General features: G+C 47.2%; 1 protein-coding gene across 10 annotated transcripts in view; it reads right to left on the bottom strand.

The window, feature by feature from the left end:
- Positions 1–1,319: 1,319 nt before the first annotated feature.
- The window catches only part of LDLRAD4 (low density lipoprotein receptor class A domain containing 4), a 180,760-nt gene continuing 158,678 nt past the window's right edge, over positions 1,320–23,401 (bottom strand). For 9 of the 10 annotated variants that reach the window (XM_019986511.2, XM_019986519.2, XM_070778552.1 and 6 more), the window contains 3 exons: positions 18,823–18,977; positions 8,834–8,884; positions 1,320–7,496 (listed from right to left, as the gene is read on the bottom strand). In XM_019986511.2, the coding sequence (XP_019842070.1) occupies positions 6,960–7,496; positions 8,834–8,884; positions 18,823–18,977 (743 nt within the window). In that variant the 3' untranslated portion in view covers positions 1,320–6,959. The remainder of the gene's footprint in view (positions 7,497–8,833; positions 8,885–18,822; positions 18,978–23,401) is intronic. The other variant, XM_019986518.2, reaches the window with a different exon arrangement.

The raw sequence follows: 23,401 nt of genomic DNA, 5'->3' as shown, positions 1-23,401 counted from the left end.
CCAGCACAGCCTCTTGTTCCTCAGGGCTACACAGAGCCCTGCTGCCTAGATGGACACCAGGGACCCACACTGACTGTCTCCTGCCACCCCCGGAGCAGCTCAAGGTAACCTCCCTGCACCCGGACCTTAGACCCAGGCAACCACACATAGAAATGGGTTTACTGAACCCAGTCCAGTAAGAATCAAGCCCAACTGTGAGGAAAGTTTATATACTGGTCTTACTTGACTGAGGGATATAAGTTTGGGGGAAAGTCTTTAAATTTTCTTAACCGCTGAGTAAGAAATTATAAAATGTATTCAATAGCATAATGTGGTTTGTCAGTGACTGCTATTTTAAGAGAAAGAAATCCTTTTCTTACAGCTAATTTCCTCCTTATAGTTTTCTAATCCCCTTTCCAAAATAATCTAAAAAATAATTCAGAATTTGAAATGAGTGTTATAGGAGCTCCTTGGCAGTCTAGTGATTAAGACTCCGTGCTTTCATTGCCGTGGCCGTTTTAAGCCCTGCTCAGGAAACGAAGATCCTGCGACCCACGTGGTGTGACCAAAACAAAAATGGGTTTATAACTAGAGTTTTAGGCCCAGGCATTTATTTAAATGGTACTTTAAGATTTCAGTTTCCAAAGTTCATTTACTAATGTATAGAAATGCAAAAATATATTAATTTTTTATATTAATTTTTTTCCTGCAATCAAGCTAAACTCAGTTATACGCATTTCAATATTCTTGCTTGGAGAAGTCTATGGACAGAGGAGTCTGGTGGGCCACAGTCCATGTATTGGAAAAAGTTGGACACAACTGAACAACTAACATTTACACTTCACTTTTGGTGGACTGTATGAGGTTTTGTACATTCTCAATCATGTGATCTGTGAATCTATGTACTTATTTGGAGCTTAGAGTTATCATTCTCATCTCTCAGTGAAGGAATCTTGAATTCCTTTTGCTCCACCATCACGAACTGAAAACTGATAGAAACGACCTCAGCCTCTGAGGGCACCTGCTGAACAGTTCCTATTAGTTTCATTCACGTTTTCTTCTGAGTTGACTCCAGTTTGTGACAGCGTCCAGAAGCCTGAAGTGACACCTGTCAGGTGACAATCCCTGAATGTCCTGTGTAGAAACCAGAACTGTATGATGTGATCTACCAGTGTTGTTTATAGCAGAATATAGCGATTTCTGAAAAGTCAGAATAAGAACCAAATAAGCATCAGAAACATTTCTGAGACGATTTTTTAAGTACTTACAGTCCCCACCACCCCCAGCCAATATATATTGTGAAAAGATTTTTTGTTAAAACAAAAAACAAGAGACACATGTATCACTGATTATTTTTAATGATTTTAAGCTGCAGTTCAACCACAGCATTAAAAACAGTCAGAAAGGGCTGATTTCATAATACACAGCACTAGAGCATCATCGTCCTTTAAGGATTGCGATTACAGACCTTGGGTCTAGGAACTGTATCATCACTCAGACAGGCAGGTACAAAACAGCTGGAAATCCTTCTCTGTGTATAACTGGGAATTACATTGAACAGTAAGCACAAATGGCGGTTTAAAAAAAGACCATGACTTTGGATTATCATAGGTCATGTGAACCTGTGATACTGAACCTAATGACTATTGAAAAGTTCAGATACAGCTGTATGTGTCATTATAAAGCAGCCTAGTGAAAGTGAACTAAATGCTATTAATAGTATTACGCATATTTAAAAATAGCTTTTATATCAGAAAATGTGATTTTTGAAAGCTATGAAATGAAGAATAGTAATACAGGAGGCAAGCACATTAAAATGAACCTGCATCAGTAACAGTAAAGTTTAAGCCTCTGTTAGTCCTGTAGAAAGGAAGCCATGCTGTGTACCAGCTTTAGTGCTTCAGACAACAACCTGCTCAGCGTCCTTTGCGGGGGAGGGGTTCTGACAGGGAGGAGCCTCCACCCTTGACTTAAGCCACCAGGACCCTGCTGCTAGCAGTGAGCAGACAGCAGGGGCTCTGAGTGCAAAACACAGACCCTAATCATCTTGTGGCCCCTGAAAAGCACAGCTGGAGGACTGACCTCTGGTCTGTTAGCATCAAGAGCTGCAGAGGCACTTGCAGTACTTATTTTGTGGATGAGAGTAATTCTGTCGTGATTTTCAAATCAGAACACATACTGCAGAACAAATAAAAAACAATTAACTAGAATTAACATCCTCTGATGACAGAATAAACTGGAAGTATGGATCAGCTGGGCAGTATTTCACCAATGACCTCCATGGACAGAACTTGGAAGGAGGCCCACACCCAGAGTTTGTTTCATCAGTGGTTTTAGTGAATGTTGTCACTTCTTTCTTTTTTGACTATTAGAATATTTGAAGATAAACACAAAGGTCACTATCAGAATCGCGAGAGCTGGAAGTAGATGCTTTGTCAGGGGGAATGGCGTGATCCCTGGTCAATGGCAAAGCCTAGTTTGGTTCTGGGGTAGTTTTCACCAGGATATATCAAAGGGAAGGGATTAAGACTTCACTCGGCTAGCTGACTGCCAGTCTGTTCATTATAACCCGTAACAGACATTTTTCTGAGAATGGGGTCTTCTCAAGTGGACTGGTTTGTTCAGAGTTATTTTTCTCTGAACACTACTGCTCATTCAATGGTTCACAGCTTCCATTTGTCAGAAAGGCACAGAGAGACAGATGGTCATAAATGCATCTAGACTGCACAATCCTTGCTGCAGGCCACTGTGCTCACTCTGACCTAAGTTCTGCAAAGTTTTACAGTTCTAATGAAAAGTGCATTCTTCACTGGGTCTGCCCTCTTCATTCTACAACGTAAGATAGAATATGTTTTCATAAAGCAAGCTGAAAAAATCAGCATTTTTCCTGACTCTAATACTGGTCCAGCTGAACTTGAAGGGATTAAAAATAAGCATCTGGTGGCCCCAGAAGGCTACAGAATTTTAAAAACTTATTTCTTAAAAAGTGTTTTCACAGCAAAGATGCAACTCTGATTGCTGTATATAGGCTGCGCTTGCTTGTTCACACTTATTTCCCTTGTGTTATAATATTGATATTTAATAAGAAAATAAATGACATAGACTTTATCTGTATGCATCCACTCAGATTTCCTTACAAAAGAGGACAAAACACATAGGCATTCACAAATTCTATGCCATTTCTGTTAAATCTGGTTCCTATACATTATATTGCAGTACCATTTTTGTTCCACCCATTGGGTAGGATATGTGCATAATCTAGTCAAGTTATATATACAGCACCTTACAAAATGAATATGTGACAGACACTGAAAGCACCGCCACGAGTGAGGCATGACCTCGTCAGCTGAAGTTAGAGCATGTGGCACTTCAGTCACTCTGAAACTGCTGCACTCTGAGCTCTGTGGAAGGATGTGGATCCTCATCACCTGCATCTCTGGACAGTTCTCACCCAGCACCGCTCACAAGGCCTCCCTTCCTGAGCCAACCTGAAGGCAGTAGCAGCAAAGGACCGTCTAACCCTGGCTGTGAATACAGACCCAAGATGCAGCACTTGGGGAGTAAAATAACCTAAGCTGAGATCCTGATTTCTAGGGAATCCACACAAGGCAGGTGAGCCGCTAGGACCCTTTCATGGTTGGGGTGAGAGTAGGTGTTTCATCTGCCTTTGTTGGGCCCCTTTAGACACAGTGTCCTCACACTGGGGGGACTTGCCAGTGCATCTCCACTTCACCAAAGCCATGATAACCAAGGCGACCATGCAAAGGGGGAGCCTGGTCCCTGCTCTTCCACCAAGAAGTGGGGAGCAGGTGTCTGTCACTGCAAGGCCACACACCCAGCACCAGTATCCTTCCCAGTTTTTTCCTCGTAGACACTGCTGAGCTTTGGAAATTTTAAGAAAAATGCAGGGTACACCAACGTGTTGTCATTGGAAACAGCAGACCTCAAGCAGCAGCCTCAGCACCACAAACAAAATGCTTGGGGAGCAGCCCCCAGCTGCCATGTCTCAGCCAGGCGGAGGTAAGGCCCGGGACTGCCTGTCAGGATGCAGCCTCTGGCTCCGAGGAAGGCAGAGACTGGAATGGATTCTGCCAGGTCTGAGCACTTCTGCAAAGTGCTGGCCTTTGAGCCCTTCTTCTTAAGATGACAAAATACACGTAAAGAGCAGTAACTCGAAGTTAGAGACATGCTTATCTAAGCACAGATCCCTGTGCTGGGGTGAAAGGCCTGCAGTTTCCTGCTGGCCCCTTCCTACTAGCCCCTGTCCTCCTCTCCCAGCTGCAGTTAGTGGATTTAAGTGTCATTCTCAGGACAAACCTGCCTGTGTTTTGCATGTTTCCCTGTGCTGATTGGGCTGTGTATCCAAGTGTATTTGTGGTGTGGAGGACAGAGAGTAGGGCTGTCAAGCTTTTTAAACACTGAATTTTGGTCACAGAAGAACTCTAAATGCGTGGCTTGTTTAGCAAAATCTCTTTTGTAGGAAAGGACAACCTCAGTGAGGAACAACAGGCTTCCTGAAAAAGTCAACAGATGCATGAATCTTCCTGTAGGTGGGCCTGCTTAAGGCTCACACCCAGGGTGTTGCTGTGACTGTGGAGCCCAGCTTCCACCCACTGCTCCCTGGTCACCTGACTCTGGCGTCTAACCTGGATGCCACTGACTAGGCTGCAGCTTCAGAGCCATGTCTCCTTTCCATGCCAGGCCACACAACTTTCGAAAGAGTAGAGACCTAAATCACCTTATCCCTGTATGGAAGGGAGACTGACCTAATTGAATTTAGGACCTCAGCTTTTAAACTAATTCATTACAGAGGCCCAGCCTCAGAGACCATCCAAGTCATGCTTTGAATAGTTAGAGATGCGGACATCTTTAACTATTTACATTAGAGGCAGTTATCTAATAGGGTGGCTGAAAGGGAGCAACCTCTGTTTTAAAGGACAATTAAAGTTATTTGAATTATTGTTTTGCCAGTACCATGGACAGAGGCCAGATGTTCAGGTACTTGCAGAAATTTACCAATTTCGGAGCATAACTCACCATTTTGAGCTAGAACCATAGACTGGGCTCACCCACTCTCCCCAAAGTGCTGGCGAAGTTTGGAATGACGACACCATCAGCCAACCTCGTCCTGCACCTGGGAGGATGCCTGACTGAATCTGCCGCAGATGAGGAGGACAGGCAGTTCCCCATATTCACCACCAACTCAAGGTGAAACCTCCATCAAGCAAGCATAGGCTCGTGGTCAAGGCCGTCTGACCTCGTTGGGGGATGAAGGGGTCCTCTGGTCAGGTCCCCCGGAGCTCTGCCTGTCCTAGAGCTCCCACTGTGGCCCTCAGGAGGCACACTGCCCAACAGGATCTGAAGCATGAGTGACAACCGCTGACCATTTTCTCCTAAGGTAGACCAACTACTTGTGCGGATGTCACTGTGAAATGGATGAGGATTCCAATCCTCCAGACAAAACCCGGGACTTACCAGCCAAGAAGGGCCTCAGAAAGGACAGCAGACAGGACCTGAGGTTGACAGTGCTCTGCCAGCAGCACAAGGGCACCTCACCAGACAACCACACCCAAGACGACAACACTAAGAACTGAGTGGACACTTGGACCTGCAGGTCAGAGACCCTGCAAGACCAGGTAGGGACTGCACAGAAGCCCCCACCTGGGTGAAGGAAAGACAGATACTCTGCAGAAGGAAGTTACTGTTAGGGGAGAATGGACGTTACAAGATTGAAGTCTTCTGGCCGAGTTTAGCTGCAGGTTGTGCTTTTCATTTTCACCCAAGGCTCTGAGTCACTCCCTGCCCAGCTCTGCTCTCCAGGAGAGGCTGAGTGGCCCAGCAGCATGGCTGGTTCTGAGCCCTGCGTCTCTCCCAGGTGCTGGTTCCCATATGGGGCTGGTTCCCTTCCTCAACTCAGGAGTTTCTACACACACAGAACCCCCAGCCAGTGTCGGGCAACACCAGGGCAGCAAGCACATCGGAGCCACTGCTGAGTCTCACTGATCAGCCATCCAGGCCTGAACTCAACTATCCAGGGAAAAACAGACCACAGGAAACACTGAAATCACATGTTTCAACAGTATAAAAATAACCACCTTGCATTTTAAACAATTTATTGCATAAAATAGTATATTATCTGAGTATATTTCATGCTACAGTGAAAAAAAAATCAATTACTGCAGAAAGTGCCCTGCTGGAGCACTAGGGCAGCACTGTGTGATGTGTGAATGCAGGCGTAAAACACACAGCCTGAGGCTGGAGGGACTCAACCCACCAGGGATGTGGGAGTTTCCTCTGCTCCATCCAGTCTGCAGGTGCCTTGGTGATGCATGCCCTGTGATGACTCTCTTCACAAGTGTAAGTTAGCAGTATGTTAGGCTACCTCCCCAAACACCCTTTCCTGCACAATTATGGGGGGAACATTATTATGGGGCCTAATGATGCATAGGTGAGAAAACAACATACAGGACTTCACATAAAGCTTCCTCATGTTAAACAATGAAGATAGTGCAATTTTTAAAAACACAGCATCACAACACAGATTTAACTCCTTGCATTCATCTGACTTCACTTTATACCTTGGCACACAAAGCACAAACTTCAAATCATATTTTTTTAAAACAAAAGTTCCACAGTTCGGGGGGAAAGCAAACTAGCGAATCTTCCCCATAATGTATAACATTTTCCTCTGTATTCGGTTAATTGTAAAACAGGCATTCTGGCCTCTGCTTTCACATTAAAGTCAAATACCTCGTGGGTTTTATTTCATGGTGTCTTCAAAGCACCCTTTTGTGTTCTCATGCCCACACTTCGCCAAAACCAGCCCTGTCCCGTCTCTGCCGCAGGTGAATACTGTTGTGGCCAGACTGGAGGTTCACACTATTCCTTTCTGCGTGTGGTTCCCCTGAAAAGAACTGTTCTGTTTTACTGAGTTCTGCTGTGCTGCGACGCCCCCATTTCTTTTCTCACATCAGTTGTGCTCACAGGTCAGACGCACTCCCTGGGCTTCCTGTCCGTGCCCTGGTCGGGCAGCTCCGTGCTCCAGGGCCTTCCCGCTGGAGCAGCAGTCTGCTCCCCCTGTGTGCGCTGCTGTGCTGGGGGTGGGAGGGAGTGGCGGCCGGGTAGTGGCCCATCGCCTCACTGTAGGCCGGGGGCGGCCCCGCCATCCTCCCAGTACTACTGCAGGTGCTGGCACTGATGCCTGAATTGCTGCTGGGTGGGCATGGGCCCCCACTGTACACGGATACGCCTATCAAGTCGCTGTCAAATACAGTTCGGTTGGGCGGTGCCCGCACCGACTCTCGGTTGAGTTCCATCTGCTGTTCAGGGTCCCGGAGCTGCAGGGTGCAGGGCCCCTGGTAAGGAGGCGGCTCCTCCCCGTCCGACAGGGAGATGGTGGGGGGAAGGTCAATCTCGTGCTGCACGTACGGGTAGGTGGGCTGGAAGCGGCTGAACCGATCCCTCTGGAGAAAAGGTGGGGCAGTCACCCCATCCCTGCACCGCGGGGCATACATGGTCTGCAGGGAAGAGAGGAACGGCTGCGAGATGTTCTCAGCACAGTGATGACCACGGACGTGACGGCCGCAGGGAAATTCACGCCTGATCTGTTCTCACCCATCTGACAACTTCCCCCACCAAAAAAACAAGTAAAGACTATTCCAGGAAAAAAAGTTTTCTCATTCCTAATGACTTACATCACTCACCTTGCCAAACCCAGGATGGTTCAGCAACGGATAATTGCAGTTACCTGAAAATGTAGGTTTAATGGAGTTATTGTATGTGCTATGTGTACATTTCCCACTGGGTTAAGAAGAATACAGGAGCCCCCACCCCCAGGCCAGCCCCCCACATGACCTGCTCCAGGTCCCACTCTTTTTTATAGAAAGTAAGGACAGCCCCTCTGCTTTCTCAAGCCCCTTCCAGCTCTTAGACCTGTGATTCAGAGGAGTGGGGAAAGGGACAGAATTTCCTTTGTAATTGAAAGTTGCAACTTCACGGGCCTGTACTTGGAGCAGATACAAGGTTGGGACAACTTATGACTTATTTATAGGAACCTGTTGCCCTATCAGTTACTTTAAAATATGAAACAAGTGACTTTTTCTTTCTGGCTTCTAGACTTATCCAGTTATTTTGGATAAAATTTCCTGTAATTTTTAGCAAACAACATGAAAAATGTTTTATATTCCAAAGTAAAGATGATTATAGATTTTTTTTCCCCAAAAGAATCCAGACATTTTATTTAACATAACTTATTCACCATTCAACTTTCTTCTAGAGGAAAGACATACATATATAAAGATATATATTCATCCATCAACTTCTCTCATACCATATTTTTAACTTAAAAGCAAAAAACTTATTTTCCCAATTGTATGTGTGTGCATGCTCAGTCGTGTCCAACTCTTTGCAACCTCATGGACTGTGGTCCACCAGGATCCTCTGTCCATGGAATTTTTCAGGGAGGAATACTGGAGTGGGTTGGCATTTCCTACTCTAGGGGATCTTCCCCACCCAGAGAACGAACCTGCATTGGCAGGCAGATTCTTTACCACTGCACCACCTAGAAAGCCCCTTCCCGATCATACTAAGTCTTTATTGAATCTGTTACAACACTTTTATGTTTTGGTTATATTGGCCTCCAGGTATGTGGGATCCTAGCTCCCTGGCCGGGGACTGAACCCCTTGCATTGGAAGGTGAAGTCTTAATACCACTGGACCACCAGGGAAGTTCCTCCCCCACCTCTTAAACCAGGTTATTAGCACACATCTTAGTCTTTGTGCTGACACATTCAACCCTTCCACCAATTTTGTTCATTTCCTGCCACCCACACCTCGCCAGTCTCCAATCCCTTACCTCTGAGGTGGGCCGAGGTTCAGAGCCGTCTGAAGGCCACAGGCACCCTTCCTGGGTGGGGAGCAGGGAGTGGACATCACAGGAAGATAATTAGTTTCACGTAGCAGCACCCAAAGCCAAGGCATCACACACACTCTGCTGAACACAGACTGTTTAACACCCAGGACCACAAAGCCCAGCCCTTAATCTGCACCTCGAGGAAACCTGTGGCCACAAGTACAACAAATCTCCCCACAGTAGCATTGAGAAAGGTCTGGAGTCTCTCAATCTACACATGTGTGTGTGCAACTCTGGTATCAAGCCTTCCGAGCTGGGGCTGCCCGTTAACAGCAGCAGGAGGAAAGCACTGCCCATCTACACCAGTGGGCTTTCAAACGGAAAACTGAGTTTCCCAAACCTAAGAGCCTTCTGGGCATCTTCCAATGAACTGATTCTTCAGTACAAACATTCACAAGGTAAGTGGAACCTGAGATTGAGTTGTAGTATCTTGTTTCACAAATGTTTGGCCAGGCTGACAAGCAAACAGTAGGCATGACTAAGGATCACTTCTAAGACCATGAACCTATCAACCGAGTATTTCCATGTGGTATCCCTTCTGAACTCATTGTTGACTACAGCAGGGTCTGCTGGGCTGTTGTGATTGATAAGAACTGCATCAGAGTGAGGGTAGTGCCCACATTTTTGGATTCCAAAAGAATAAGTACACATGATCTGCCATCGTAGCCTCCTGTGACCTGAAAGTGACCAGAGGCAGACCTAGGAGGCAAAGGTGACCTTCAGAGGCAAAGGTGACCTTCCCTGCTCCCTGCAGGCCAGCGTCCAGCACAGCCCCCCTCACTGCAAGCAGGTGGCATCCTTAGGTCTGACTATACAACCATGTAATGGCGATAGGCCACAGAGTGACTAACCAGGTGTCCAAGCCCCAAGCGTTGAGAACAGCACAGAACACCCTCCACTGTTTCCAGAACTCAGAATTCTACTCTTGGTGACAACAGCAGAAGATTAAAGCACAGGGAACAGCCTGATGGCCAGAACTCACAACGCCAGATGAAGCAGATGAGGAAGGACCCAGAAGGGTGGCGCATTTTCTGAAAATGGCAGTAACCATTCTCAATGGTTTTATTTCCCTAGAAATTAGCAAAACTGAAAAAATGCCTGAAAAAGATTCACACCAAGCCCTGTACACACTCAGTCCTGTATTTCACCAAATTCACATCAACCTCTCTGTTTCTAAATCCACATGCTTCCCAGCCCTGCTTCTCACAGTCCCTCCTGTCAACCCCACCCCTCCAGACCTCCCCTCCCCCTGCTTCTCTGGCCACTCAGCCTGTTCCCCCTGGGGACACATCTACATCACCAGCGCCACAGCGACCACAGCAAATGCCCCGGGGAGCCAGGTCCTCTGACCACGGCGGAGTAAGCTGAGAAATAAGTTAGCAGTTTATAGAATTTACAGCAACAGGAATGAAATCAAGCCAGCACCATTACCCAGGCCCATATGCACTGCATCTCTCCTAGCTGTGTGCTTGTGAGAACTGTTCACTCAAGCTGTGTCCACAGAGCACCTCTTGGTGACCTAAAGATGCCCCCATGGGTGCCGCGGGGAGCAGGGCCACCAGGACCTAGGCCCACAATGCCTTGGGCCACCACAAGGGGCTCCAGGGAATCTGCATGTTGTGGAGAAGGAACAGGACAGCTCTGGATCTCACAGGCTGAAGATGCGTGTTTTCAGACTCCTTTATCCTCGAGGAATCTGCTTTGTATTTTACTCCTCCAGCCACATTGGCAGGAAACTTTCCCCTAAGTTGAACCTGACACTAAAACATCTGTATTAAAGATTAAAAAATCACGTGCTCTTCCAAGTGATTGTCTTTACCATCCCAATGATCCAGATATGCCGGCTGCAGACCCAGAACACAATGACTGCATTTTTTCCTCTTAAATCTGGCACTTTTTTCGGGCTGGATGATGAGTGGAAAATCAAAATTGTCTTTTTTAAAGTTGTGGTAAGTTATATGTAACATTTACTATTTTAATCATTTGAAAGCATATGGTTCTGTGGCATTAAATCCATCCACTTGCCATGCACTGATCGCCGCATCCATCTCCAGAATTTGTCTTCTTCCCAAACTGAGACACCACACCTACTAAACACCAACTCTGTATTCCTTCCACCCAAGGCCCTGGTGACCAGCACTCTACCCTCTGTCTCTATGAATCTGACTGTTCTAAGGACCTCATCCAAGTGGAATCATACAATACTGTCCTTACTTCACTGAGCATAATGACTTTATTGCTTATCCATGGTGCAGCCAGTGTCAGCATTTCCTTCCTTTTTAAGAATGAGTAATAATCCACTGCAGGGACATACTGTATTTTGTTACTCATAGGTATCTTGGTTGGGTCCACCTTTTGGCCATCATGAATAATGCTACTGTAAACGGGGGTGTACAAATCTCTCTGAATCTCTGCTTTTCGTGGAGGAGAACTTTTGGGTCATGAGGTAACTCCATGTTTAATGTGGAGGGGTGGTGGGAACCACTACTGTTTCCCATAGTGGTGGTACCATTTCACATTCTCACCAACGAGCACAGGGTTCCAATTTCTTGCCAATCCTGATCTTCTAGTTTCTTGATAACCAGTCCAAGTGGGTGTGATGTGGCATCTCACTCTGGTTTTGGCCTGTGTATGGTTAGTATGTTAAGTCAGGGTTCTCCAGAGAAACAGGAGACAGATTGATTATAGGCATCGACCACGTGTTCATGGAGGCAGAGAGGTCCCACATTTGCAATGTGTAAGATGGAAAACCAGGAAAGCCAGTGGTATAATTCAGTCCAAATAATGAAGAACTGAGAACCGGGGAGGCCACTGATATATGTTGTGGATTTCCAAGGCCCCCACACCAGGAGCTCTGATGCCCAAGGGCAGGAGAAAATCAACATCCCAGCCCAAGAAAAGAGAGGAAGAAAGAACATGTCCATCCTCCACCTTCTTGTTTTACCCAGGCCCTCAGGGATTGGATGATGCTCACCCACACTGGTGAAGGCAGATTTTCTTCACTCCGTCCACTGAGTTGAATGGCTATCTCTTCTGGAATGACTCTGACAGACACACCCAAAAGTAATGATTTATCCAGGCATTGTTTAGCTCCGTCAGGCTGACACATAAAATTAACCATCACAATTAGTGATCCTGAGCTCTTCTCATGTGCTTGTTGGCTATTTGTATTAGCTTCCTTGGAGAAGTATCTACTCAGGTTCTTTGCCTATTTCAAATCTGCCTAAATTAAAATTATGTTGACTTACTTTGTTGTTATAAAAGTTCTTTATACTTTTTGAATATCAATATGTGATTTGCAAATATTTTCTCCCATTCTGTGAGTTGCCTTTCAATCTCTTAATAGTGTCCTGTGATAAGGTTAAGATTTTAATTTTTGAAGTCCACTTTACCAATTTTTTTTCTTTGGTTGCCTGTGCTTTTGGTGTCAGATCCAAGATACCATTGCCAAATCCAATGTCATGAAGCTTTTTCCCTATTGTTTTAAGAGTTTAATAGTTTTAACTTGTACATTTAGGTTTTGATACGTTTTGAATTAACTTTTTGTATATGCTAGTAGATAAGGGTTCAATGTCGTTATTTTGCAATGAACACCCAGTTTTCCCAACACATTTTTTAAGAGTGTCCTTTCTCCTTGAATGGTCTTTGGAACCCCTGTTGGAAATCACCTGACCATATATGGTAGTTGAGTCGCTAAGTCATGTCTGACAAATCTGCGACTCCATGGACTGTAGCCCACCAGGTTCCTCTGTTCATGGAATTTTCCAGGCAAGAATACTGGAGTGGGTTGCAATTTCCTTCTCCAGGGGATCTTCCGGACCCAGGAATCGAACCCAGGTCTCCTGCATTGCAGGTGGATTCCTGCATTACCGGCAGATTCTTTTACTGACTGAGCTACAAGGGAAGCCCCTCTGACCATACATGGGGGAGTTTATTTCCAGGCTCTCTATTCTATCCTATTGGTCTAAATGTTTGTCTTTATTGCATTCTGGTAATTTTTGAAATCAAGAAGTATGTAATTTCCAACTTCGTTATTCTTTTTCAACATTATTTTGGCTATGGGCGGAGTGGAGTCCCATGAATTTCAGGATGGGCTTTTCGATTTCTGCAGAAAAACATCGCTGTGATTTTGACAGGGCTTATACTGGCTCTGTGGATTGCTCTCGGTAGTTCCCACATCTTAACAGTATCAAGTCTTTCTGTCCATGAACCCAAGATACCTTTCCATTTACTTGAGAATGATTTTCTTTCAGCAACACTACAAACCATTCATATTCATGGTTAAGTTTACTCCTAAGTATTTTATTCTGTTTGATGTTATTGTAAACTGTTTTAATTTCTTTTTGGATTGTTCGTTGTTAGTGTAAACAAACACAACTGATTTTGGCGGGCGGGGGGGGGGGGGGGGGGGGGGCCCTGATTTTGTGTCCTGCAACTTTGCTGAACTTATTAGTTCTAGTGGAGTTTTTGTTTATTTGTTAATTGGAACGCTTAGGGTTTTCTTACATATCATGTCATCTACAAAGAGAGGTTAAGTTTACTTCTCCCTTTCGTACTGAGATACATTTCTTTCTTGCCTTGCTGCTCCAGCTGTGTTGGACAGAAGTGGTGAAAGCACGCATCCTCCTTCCTTGTCCAGGTCTGGCAGGGAAGCTCTCAGTCATTCACTGCTGTGTATCATGTTCACTGTGGGCTTTTCACAGATGACTTCACTGCTGAGGCAGCTTCCCTGTATCTTAGTTTGTTGAATGTTTTTATTATGAAAGGGTGTTGAATTATGTTAGATACCTTTTTTGTATCAATGAGACGATCACGTAGTTTTTTTTTCCTTTCACTCTGTTAGGTGAATTACATAGATTGATTTCATAATGTGGAACCCTCCATGCATTCCAGAAATAAACCCCACTTGGTCATGGTGATATAATCCTTTTATTATGCTGCTGAATTCTCATTTGTTAGTGCCATTGAGGATTCTTGCATCAGTGTTTATCTGGGATGTTGGCCATTGGTTTCTTTTCCTGTTGTGTCTTGGTCTGGTTTTGGTACTGGGGCAATGCTGGCCTATAAAATGAGTTCAAAAGTGTTCCATCCTTTTCAATTTTGGGGGAGGAGTCTGAGGACTGGTGTCAATTCTTTGAATGTTTTGTAGAATTCACCAGTTAAGCCATTTAGTCTAGGAAATTTCTTTGTTGGAAGGTCTTTGATTATTGATTCAATCTCCTTACTAGTTATAGATCAATTCATATTTTCTCTTTCTTCAGGACTCAGTCTTAGGAGGGAGTTTCTAGGAATCTGTCCATTTCATCTGGGTTATTATTTTTATTCAATGTGTTGATATATAAGTGCTCAGAGTACTAATACTCTTTTTTTTGTCTGTATCTCTTAGATTTTTTTCCCATCCAAAGGATACCATCCTTATAGCACTGAAAGAGAGTCATCTGTGACCAGGATTCACTGGCTGGTGCTGTGAGCTGCAGCTGAAGCCCACTTGCTGCCGTAGGACCATGGGCACTGTGACCACATGATACCACCCCATGCCCCCAAAGTTCTTGGTGTAGCTCTCAACTAAACTCTCCTTTCAATCCACAGAGGACCACAGGGATCATCAGATTTGGGCACTGGAAACACCCAGTACAGAGTTTTCCATACTGTGAACTGCAGCCTCTTCAAGAGCTAAGTGGTATCAATTTAAGTGCTATGTCTTTCCTACACATTTGGTTAAAGTGGTCAGACAATCTGAAGGTCTCTGATCTGAGCCAATTCTCACTCATTTTGGATGGGAGGAAACTGAGGCCCAAGGAGGGTACATGACTCGCTGGAGGTGACACAGCCAGTTTGTATAAAGCAAGATCACTGCTGGATATTTCAGTTTCTACCCAAGGGTTCCTCACAGCAAATGAACATTATCATATGGCCTCAAATATTTGAAATTTTATTTTACTCCCTGTTCCAGGATGAAAAGCATAGCTAAAACTGATGTTTGGGTATTTAGCAACAACTTTGCCATCTGATAAAGAAGGCTGAGTGCCAAAGAACTGATGCTTTCGAACTGTGGTGCTGGAGAAGACTCTTGAGAGTCCCTTGGACAGCAAGGAGATCAAACCAGTCAAACGTAAAGGAAATCAACCCTGAATATTATATTGGAAGGATTGATGCTGAAGCTGAAGCTCCAATACTTTGGCCATCTGATGCAAAGAGCTGACTCATTGAAAAAGACTCTGATGCTGAGAAAGAGGGCAGGAGAAGAAGGACGACAGAGGATGAGATGGTTGGATGGCATCACTGACTCAATGGACATGAGTTTGAGCAAACTCAGGGAGATGAACAGAGAGGCATGGCATGCCATTCATGGGGTTGCAAAGAGTCAGACACAACTTAGCGACCAAACAACAACAAAAGTCCATTTTCTCTTGTTTATTCCCTATTCCCAGACAGATTCCTCAGTCGTACTGACTTTTCCATCCAGGCGACACTAACAGCTTAGGCGCTGGTGACTGTCCACCTTGGGCAGCCATCATCAGACTTCTCAAGACTTCTTCCCTCCCAACTTGATTCAGTGTAGAACACATCCCCTAAGGGAAAGACAAACCATGAAGAAAGTTCTCCTGGGAGGAAAACAAAGGGACTCCTTTACTGTCTAGAACAATCAACAGCTAAAGAAAGCCTACAGGCCCAGAACCAAATCCAAGAGGAGGACTGTGATGCCTCCTGGGCTGGGGGCAGGGCCAGTGAGCAGTCAGGCTTCCAGAGGAAGTAGCCTGGGAACCAGAGAGCTCAGGGCCAAACACTGTGAGCCTCCTTTCAGGCCACGTGCCTTCTCGCCGTGGAGCTGGTGGGGGAGGAGCAGAGCCATCCTAGCCACCTCCCTTAGATGCCCAGGTCAGCCTCCCCAACAGGGACCACTCAGAATCAAGATAATTCAGAGGACACTTTTTCCCCCCCAGAACAAACCACATCAATTTTTAAGGACTAAGTAAAAGCAAACTTTACCAGCAGATGAACAGAAGTAACACATGAACATAGCCTTATCACAAGAGCCTTAACAACGGAGACCAAGCTTCTGTCCACCATCCCCTCCTGGGTCCTTCCTGGCCTTCCTCTGCAGCATTAGTTTGTAGCCCGAACAACATCAGGCTTACTATTGGTCACACTTGACTTTATACCAAAATCATATCAGTAACTTGATCAACTGCATCAACTGCATCATCAACTCTTGAGATTTAACTCTAAATGGATTTTGGCGGGTACCAAAAATCAAATCTATCCTCAGAGAACAAATAAGAAAATTCCAAACTCACATAAACCAGGCTCTATAGGGATTCCCTGATGGAGCAGTGGATAATAATCTGCCTGCCAAAGCAGGGGACATGGGTTCGATCCCTGGTCCAGGAAAATTCCACATGCCATGAAGCAACTAAGCCACGTGCCACAGCTATTCAGCCTCTCTAGAACCCACAAGCTGCAACTGCTGAAGCTGGAGCAAATAAAGCCAGTGCTTCACAACAGGAGGAGCCGCTGCAGTGAGGAAGCCACGCACCACGACTAGAGAAAGCCCACTGCACAGCAACGAAGACCAAGTGTCACAGCCAAAATAACTAAGTTTAAAAAAAATGGTTCTACAAACTAAGAGCAGACTCCCTCAGAAAGAACACAAAGCTTTTTATCACAAACCCACTTAACTGCTGCTACCACTACTGAAGCATTTCCTTTTCTTATAACTTAACTGCAGCCAATTGACTGATAGCTCTTTTTCATTTTCATCCAGAAATGGCTGCTTCCACCAAATTTAGCGCTGGTCCCTCCTACTGCCCTGGCCCCCTGGAAAGGCATTTCAGGGACACTGTGGTGATGCAGGCTCACTAGCCTTGCCAAAACAGCCTCCATCTGTCCCTCTCTTGGCAAAGAAGTGTGTCCTTCCACAGGTCTTGGGGGCAGCAAGGGGCCACATGAGGAAAGGGCTATGACTGCACAAAGCAAATCCTCTAAAACTGAGCAAGCTGGGCCCAAAGGGGCCACTGATCCAACCCACCTTTTCCCAGAGGGCTCTCTGTGAGAACCCGGGCTGTCACGGCTACTGAGGCCCCAGCTTGCCTTTCCCTTCTGGATAAAGGGAAAGCCCATTAGTGCAGAAAAGGAGTCAAGTTTCCTCAACCACATCAGAACATCTACATGTTCAGCCTCTCCTCAAAAACAAAAGCGGACTATTGGGCTTCATTGTTCCACCTTGACTATCAGCTCTTCCCCCAAGAAATATATGAAAATAACATTAACCAATAGTGTTAAACCAAACTTTCTAGAAGATGATAAATTAGATGCCCAGCCCTTCTCACACCCCTTTAAAATAAACACACTCTTTACTAACATGGTTGTGGAGACCTCACACGGTTCCAGAACAAATGGGCCAAAAGGCCCACAGAAGTGCGGGAGTCCCAGCAATGCACTGGCTCAGAGCCCTGGATGCTCACACACGGGGAGGCCGGCAGGGGGCGCGCCACACCTACCAGCTGCCAACAGCAGGCACCGCACCTCCAAACCCTGGCCACCTCCAAAGAAGCACAAACCACATGAGGCCATGGGTAGCCCGGACCCTCTAGGCCCCTTGTGGGGAGGCTGGCTACATGTTGGGGCATCCAGAAGGGCACCTTGAAGCTGCCTTACCCCACATCCTCCTACAGTTTTCAGCCTCCTGCTCTGCAACCCTCCCCACACACAAATGGCCTCTGGAGACCCCCAGCCTCCCCCAAGACAGAAAATACCACCAAAAATAGCCACAGCACTGCTGATGGGGGGAGGCTGGGGTTCGCTGTGACGTTTCTTCGACTGGTGGGTACCAGGCCCACGTCCACTCAATGACCCAGGGAACGAAGGCAGGCAGAGCCCACACCAAGACCCTCTGATGAGGCAGGTTCCCTGTGGACACGCCTAGCTTGGGGAACTGCGGGCAAAGGCTCTCGTCACTGCTGTCGTCCCCGAGGCAGCCACGAGACCCACGTGTGTAGCAGCATCAGTGCGACTACCGAAGGGCCCCTAGGGAGGATGGGGCGGAGTGGAGGGGGTGCGCTCAGGCTCAGAGCATCACTACAGCAGCGTCCCTGCACCGTGACAGCCACAGATGGTCCCCGGTGGGACCCTGACTGTGAGCGGGTCACACTGTTCTCCCAGAGCCACGTGAAAGGCGGTGGTACCTCTCAGGAGCCCTAAGGGAAGAGGCAGTAATTAGGGGGAAGAAGTGCTGCCAGTTGGGGGACACGTTCCTGGGCAGCGACCCCCAGCACTCCAGGATCCCATCTGTGTCGTGTCCCAACTAGACATGAAACAGAGCCCTGGCCTGGACTGAACGGTTTCTGGTCACTGTGTAAACGTGCATCATGAGTTTGTGAAACCTCTGGGAGTGGTATTCACACCTCCCTGGTTTTATCAGAAGAAAAATCCAAGCCCTGGGATGCACCTGCCCGGCACAGGGACTCAGGGAGGAAATGCGGCAGGAAGGGGATATAGAGGGCGAGGGAAGGCGGAGGAGGAGGAGTCCCTCAGGGCTGACCTGCAGGCCCCTGTCCCTGTGGGTCTGGAGGCACAGACACTGTCCCTGTAGGTCTGGGGGCAGCACCCAGCAGTCCCACTCTTTCCCAGACTCTGGCTGCCAGGGACACAGGACACTGGAGAAACCTCAGCTCCACTCACGGGGACAACAGATCTGAAGCCCACACAACCCGCCAGCCCTCATGCCCCGACGGCTGGCACCCTCACAGCCCTGCCCTGCTGAGCCACCGTCTCATAGTATAGGCAGGGACGCAGGATGCATCGGTGACCATCGCACCCTGACCTGGGCATTCCGTGTGGTGGATTTATGAGCTGAGCCCAGTGCCATCCTGTGCCCGTGGTCCCAGCCCCAGCCTCACCCCCGGGGAGACCCAGACCCAGCCCACACTTACCAGCTGCGGCCTGTCCTCCTGCCTCTGGCCCTGCCCCGGGCGGTGGATGAAGGACCGGGTGGATACTCTGTAGTGGTTCAGCAGGCAGAAGATGACCACGACCATCACTGTGACCACCACCACCACCACAACCACCTGAGCGAACTCCAGCTCCGCTGTGACGAAGAGGAGAGTCGTCAGCCAGGCATGGGGCCACCCCCTCCCAGGCCCTCCAGGGACAGAAACTTCTCCAGGCCTGCTGCCTGAGGGTATCGCCGTGTGGCTAACAGGTGAGGGAGGAAGGCCCCAGCTGCTTAGACAGGTTCTGTCCTGAGACGGACCCATGTCACACGGGACAGGCAGCCACCACTCGGGCACCTTTCCCAGGGCAGGCAGCTCCTGGGTTCCATCTCCCGCGACACGAGAGGCTCAGGGCCCGGTCCCTGGCAGACCTCCCGCCCCTAGATGTTGAAACTATGATTCCCAAAGCATCTCCCCATGGCCGCACAGCACCCTGGAGGGAAGAGGCACCACCCAGAGAAAGGACAGGACACGTCTCCACTGGGTTCCCACTGCGCCATTACAGAAGTCTGTCTAAACCACACACTCCCCACCCATGCATTCACCAGCAGTGTGTGGGGGCGTGGGTGCCAGTGCTTCTGTGGGAAGCGGAGCCCAGGGCCAGCCCTGCATCATCCTGTGGGGTTAGAAGGAGGGTCTTCCTGAACCCATGAGTCCCATCCTGTGGCACCATCCTCCACCCCAACTTTGGCCCCCGCTTCACACCTGAGGGACAGAGACTGACAAATGGGCCTGCCAGGCCAGGCAGGGGATGGGGCGGCGGCAGGGCCCAGGTGGGTGGGCTGGATGCACCCCTGGCCCATGACTGGGCTCCCTACGGTAGCTGTCCGCTCTGCTCTGTTGTGCTATGGACACCCAAGGCCTCGTGGCTGGTGGGCAGGGGCTTGTCTGCACTTGTACATCCTCGGGGAGGAAGGCCCCAGAAGCTACAAAGCACTACCAGGATCAAAATGGCAGCACCTCCGGGAAACTGAAATCACTGCCTGTCTGAGGGCCAGGGCTGAGACTCTGCAGCTGGGCTGCAGACACCAGTATGACCTCGTCTATCCTCACACGCTGTGGGCATGACACACGTGTGAGGCAGAAACACTTCTTCACAACGCTCTGCCTGCACACAACTGTCCGTGTCTAGGACTCAGTGGTGCCCGTGTGACTGGACCCCAAAGCCCATCCCCGAGGACACAGATGAGGCTGCATGAGCAATGAGGAGCCCACCTCCATCATCTTGTGCTCCTGACGGCAGGCAAAGTGGTGGACTGAGGACAGACTCCAGAGCCCAAGCTGGGTTCTGGGGCACCCACTGCATAGGTGCCCACCTGGAGGATCGCTCCTGCAGGCAGATTGAGGCCCACCCTGGCCGCCAAGCACAAGGTGGGCATCTTAGGAGGGGACCACAGTTCTGGGGACAAGCAGACAGGAAGCATGGAATCAAGGGCTGCCAATGTGGCACCGAGACTGAACCTAAGAAAATGCCTTGTTTTACCAACTTTTATTTCTATTTTGTGAATGAACAGCAGTGCCGGGAGCCATCTCCCAGCATATTGCATATTGAGTGCAGCACTTTCACAGCATAATCTTTCAGGATCTGGAATAGCTCAACTGGAATTCTATCACTGCTGTGAGCCAGCGTGAGGAACTCAGCCCGCGGCAAAGGTCATGAGGAAGGAGGCTCGGCATACGCAAAGGCGGGATCGAGCCTCAGGAGTCCCCCTGGAAATTCTCGAGCACCTACCCCCCAAACCAGAGTCTGCCTACTTTACTGCTTTGTGCTCTCACCTACACCTCTGACTTTACAGGGGGCTGTCCCCCACTACCTCTCTCTGAAAAAGAGTTAACTTACAGCTCCAGTTAATAAAGTTCCTGGGTCTGATAGTGTTTCAACCTAAAATCTCCTTTGGAAGTCCTCTAGCCTGCCTGAATAGGTTTTTCGGGCCACATGTGATTGCTCAGAGCCCCCCATTTGTGAGAGGCATGAGATGTTCTAAACTGTCTAAATACAGATTCCTTTGAGCAGTTAAAAGATTGATTAGAAATTGTATTGGTGAAGGGTTTTTCACTTGTTGGGCCAATGTTTGCTGCTAAGTCTCCATATCCCTTACCTGCTGTGTCCCTGGCAGTGTTTGTAACCTTGGACCCTTGAGTTAATTCTTTTACTTGTTATAGCCCACCACACCTTTGCCCTATAGGAATACAACTTTATCTAATGCTTTTGGAGGGTGGCTCCTGACCAATCACCTTTAGAGAAAAATAAACTTTCTGAAGAAAGAGTCTTAAAATGTTAACAGGCCTCTGGGCCAGAAGATGATGCAAATCACCTAAACTTTTGCGTATGATAAGTTTGCAGGAAGAAAGCCTGGCTTACTGCATGACTCTACCCCTTCCCCCATTATTCTCTATGCATAACTTAAGGTATAAAAACTACTTTGGAAAATAAAGTGCAGGCCTTGTTCACCGAAACTTGGTCTCCCCATGTCGTTCTTTATCTCACCTTCTGGCTGAATTATTCAGCCTCTTTTCTCCACTGAATTTCCTCCCTGAGCTATCCTTATTCTATTACTCTTTATATCCTTAATTAACGTTTAAATAAGCTGTTGTTTCCTGATCGCCGATGCCGTCTCCTCTTCGAAACCCCTGACTCCACCGGGGCTGGACCCCGGCACAGCAGAGTATTCAAAACTTGCCTTTCAGGCTGCCTTGTGCCCTGGAATTGATAAATGTTTTATCTTCTCAAGAAAACTGTACTGCTTTTTGGATGATGACTTCAGTGAGGGGCCTTACACGCCTCTACACGTGTTAAGGCTTCACTTGGAAGCTGTCAGCCTATGTCATCTTGTTCTGAATATGGAAGGCTATGCAGATGACCATTTGCAGCAAATCAATCAAATTACATTGTCATACTTCTATGGACATTTGTGGATATATATTTGTTTCACTTGAAAAGTATTTTTATTATAAAAAAATAATGAAGATGCCTTTAAAATGTAAAGAACATATATGGAAATAGTGTACAATATACAAGTTTCCCGCACGAGCCAGCAGCTCTCACCGCGATGCCCATGTCATCCAGGGCACAACTCAGCCATTCTGTGTATCTGTCTTTCACGTCTTGAATAAGGGCTTTCTTCTTTTCAATGAATGGAATTGCTGTACAAATATATTGTTCTTTTTTTCCACTCAATACTTCACAAACATCTTTAAACAAGATCTCATTCCCCAGTTCCTAAACACGAAACACTGGACCTTGCATTCTCTAAGCAACTGCTCTTTATGCCGCTAGATTTCTTTTTTCTACCATGATCAAAAAGATTTGTGTGGGACCCACACTTGTGAGCATCCCTAAGCAGAGATTCCACACACTGACACGACCTTCTACACTTGCTCTTGTCAGAGAGAGGGAAGGGAATCTCCTGCCTCGTGGCTCCAGACGCTGGGCCCTTTCCATTTGTACTAATTTGCAGGGGGGGTGGGGGCGGAGGGCAAAAACATGTATCTTGTTGTCATTTGTATTTCCCTGGTTACTAGTGATTGTGATCTTTCCCTATGATTAGTGGTAATTTGTATTTTTCTTCATATTAGTTCATATTACTTTATTTGTAGCTTTCTCATTTGTAAGCAGTCTTTACATATTATGGCTATACATCTTATCTGCTACACGTGTTACAAATATTTTCTCCTGGTCTGTCACTTCTTGAAACTTTTCCATGGGTTTAGAGATAATATAAATTTTTATGCCATCATATATTGTTATAATCTTTTTCCTTTATGGCTTCAAAGCTTCTCATTGATTAGGAAGGTCTTCTCTCCAATACTCTATACATATTTTTCTTCTAAGATTTTTATAGCTTGTTTTTTATTTGCTCTGGATCTTTATTTCTTTTGGTCTGAACAGGACAACAGCACCTAGAACCTTATGTTTTATCTGACAAACATGACTCATCTGACCTAATATCACACTAAAAAGTTCAGTACAAGCAAGGGGAGATAGTCTTCAGCTATGGGGACTGCACAGAAGCCTTCGCCTTTCTTTCAGAGGGAAAGAACTATTTAAACAACACCTGCTCTCAGGCTGTGCTGAGCCAGCTCTCTGGTCAGTGTGCTCCCTCCCGGGATCCTCCTGGGACCCTCCCGGGCCCTCCCTCCTGCACTGCTGAGGCCGGCGGCCCTCCAGGGACATGGTCCCGCTGTACCCTTAAACATGACTCATTACCCCAAAGAGCTCTATGTGGATGACATCTACCAGCATTTACCATATTTGAAATTAAAACTGAAGATGTTAAATATTTTTTCATTAAAAATAAACTCACCACATGTTAATACAAGTAACAAAATAACTTCCCGGTACCATGTCACTTAACACCATGCACATCTCTACCCCTACATGCCACCCAACGGCTTCACCTGCACCCACAGGATGTGTGGCTAACCATGACAGATGAGTGGTTCTTGTCTGCTTGTCCTTTCACGGGGGCTGTGGCGGCCACCAGGGCTGAGCCCCCACCTCCAGCCCCAAGGTTCCCTC

The sequence above is a fragment of the Bos indicus genome, chromosome 24, assembly GCF_029378745.1.
Source record: "Bos indicus isolate NIAB-ARS_2022 breed Sahiwal x Tharparkar chromosome 24, NIAB-ARS_B.indTharparkar_mat_pri_1.0, whole genome shotgun sequence".
NCBI lineage: Eukaryota > Metazoa > Chordata > Mammalia > Artiodactyla > Bovidae > Bos > Bos indicus.
This window is presented reverse-complemented; position numbering and strand designations above follow the sequence as displayed.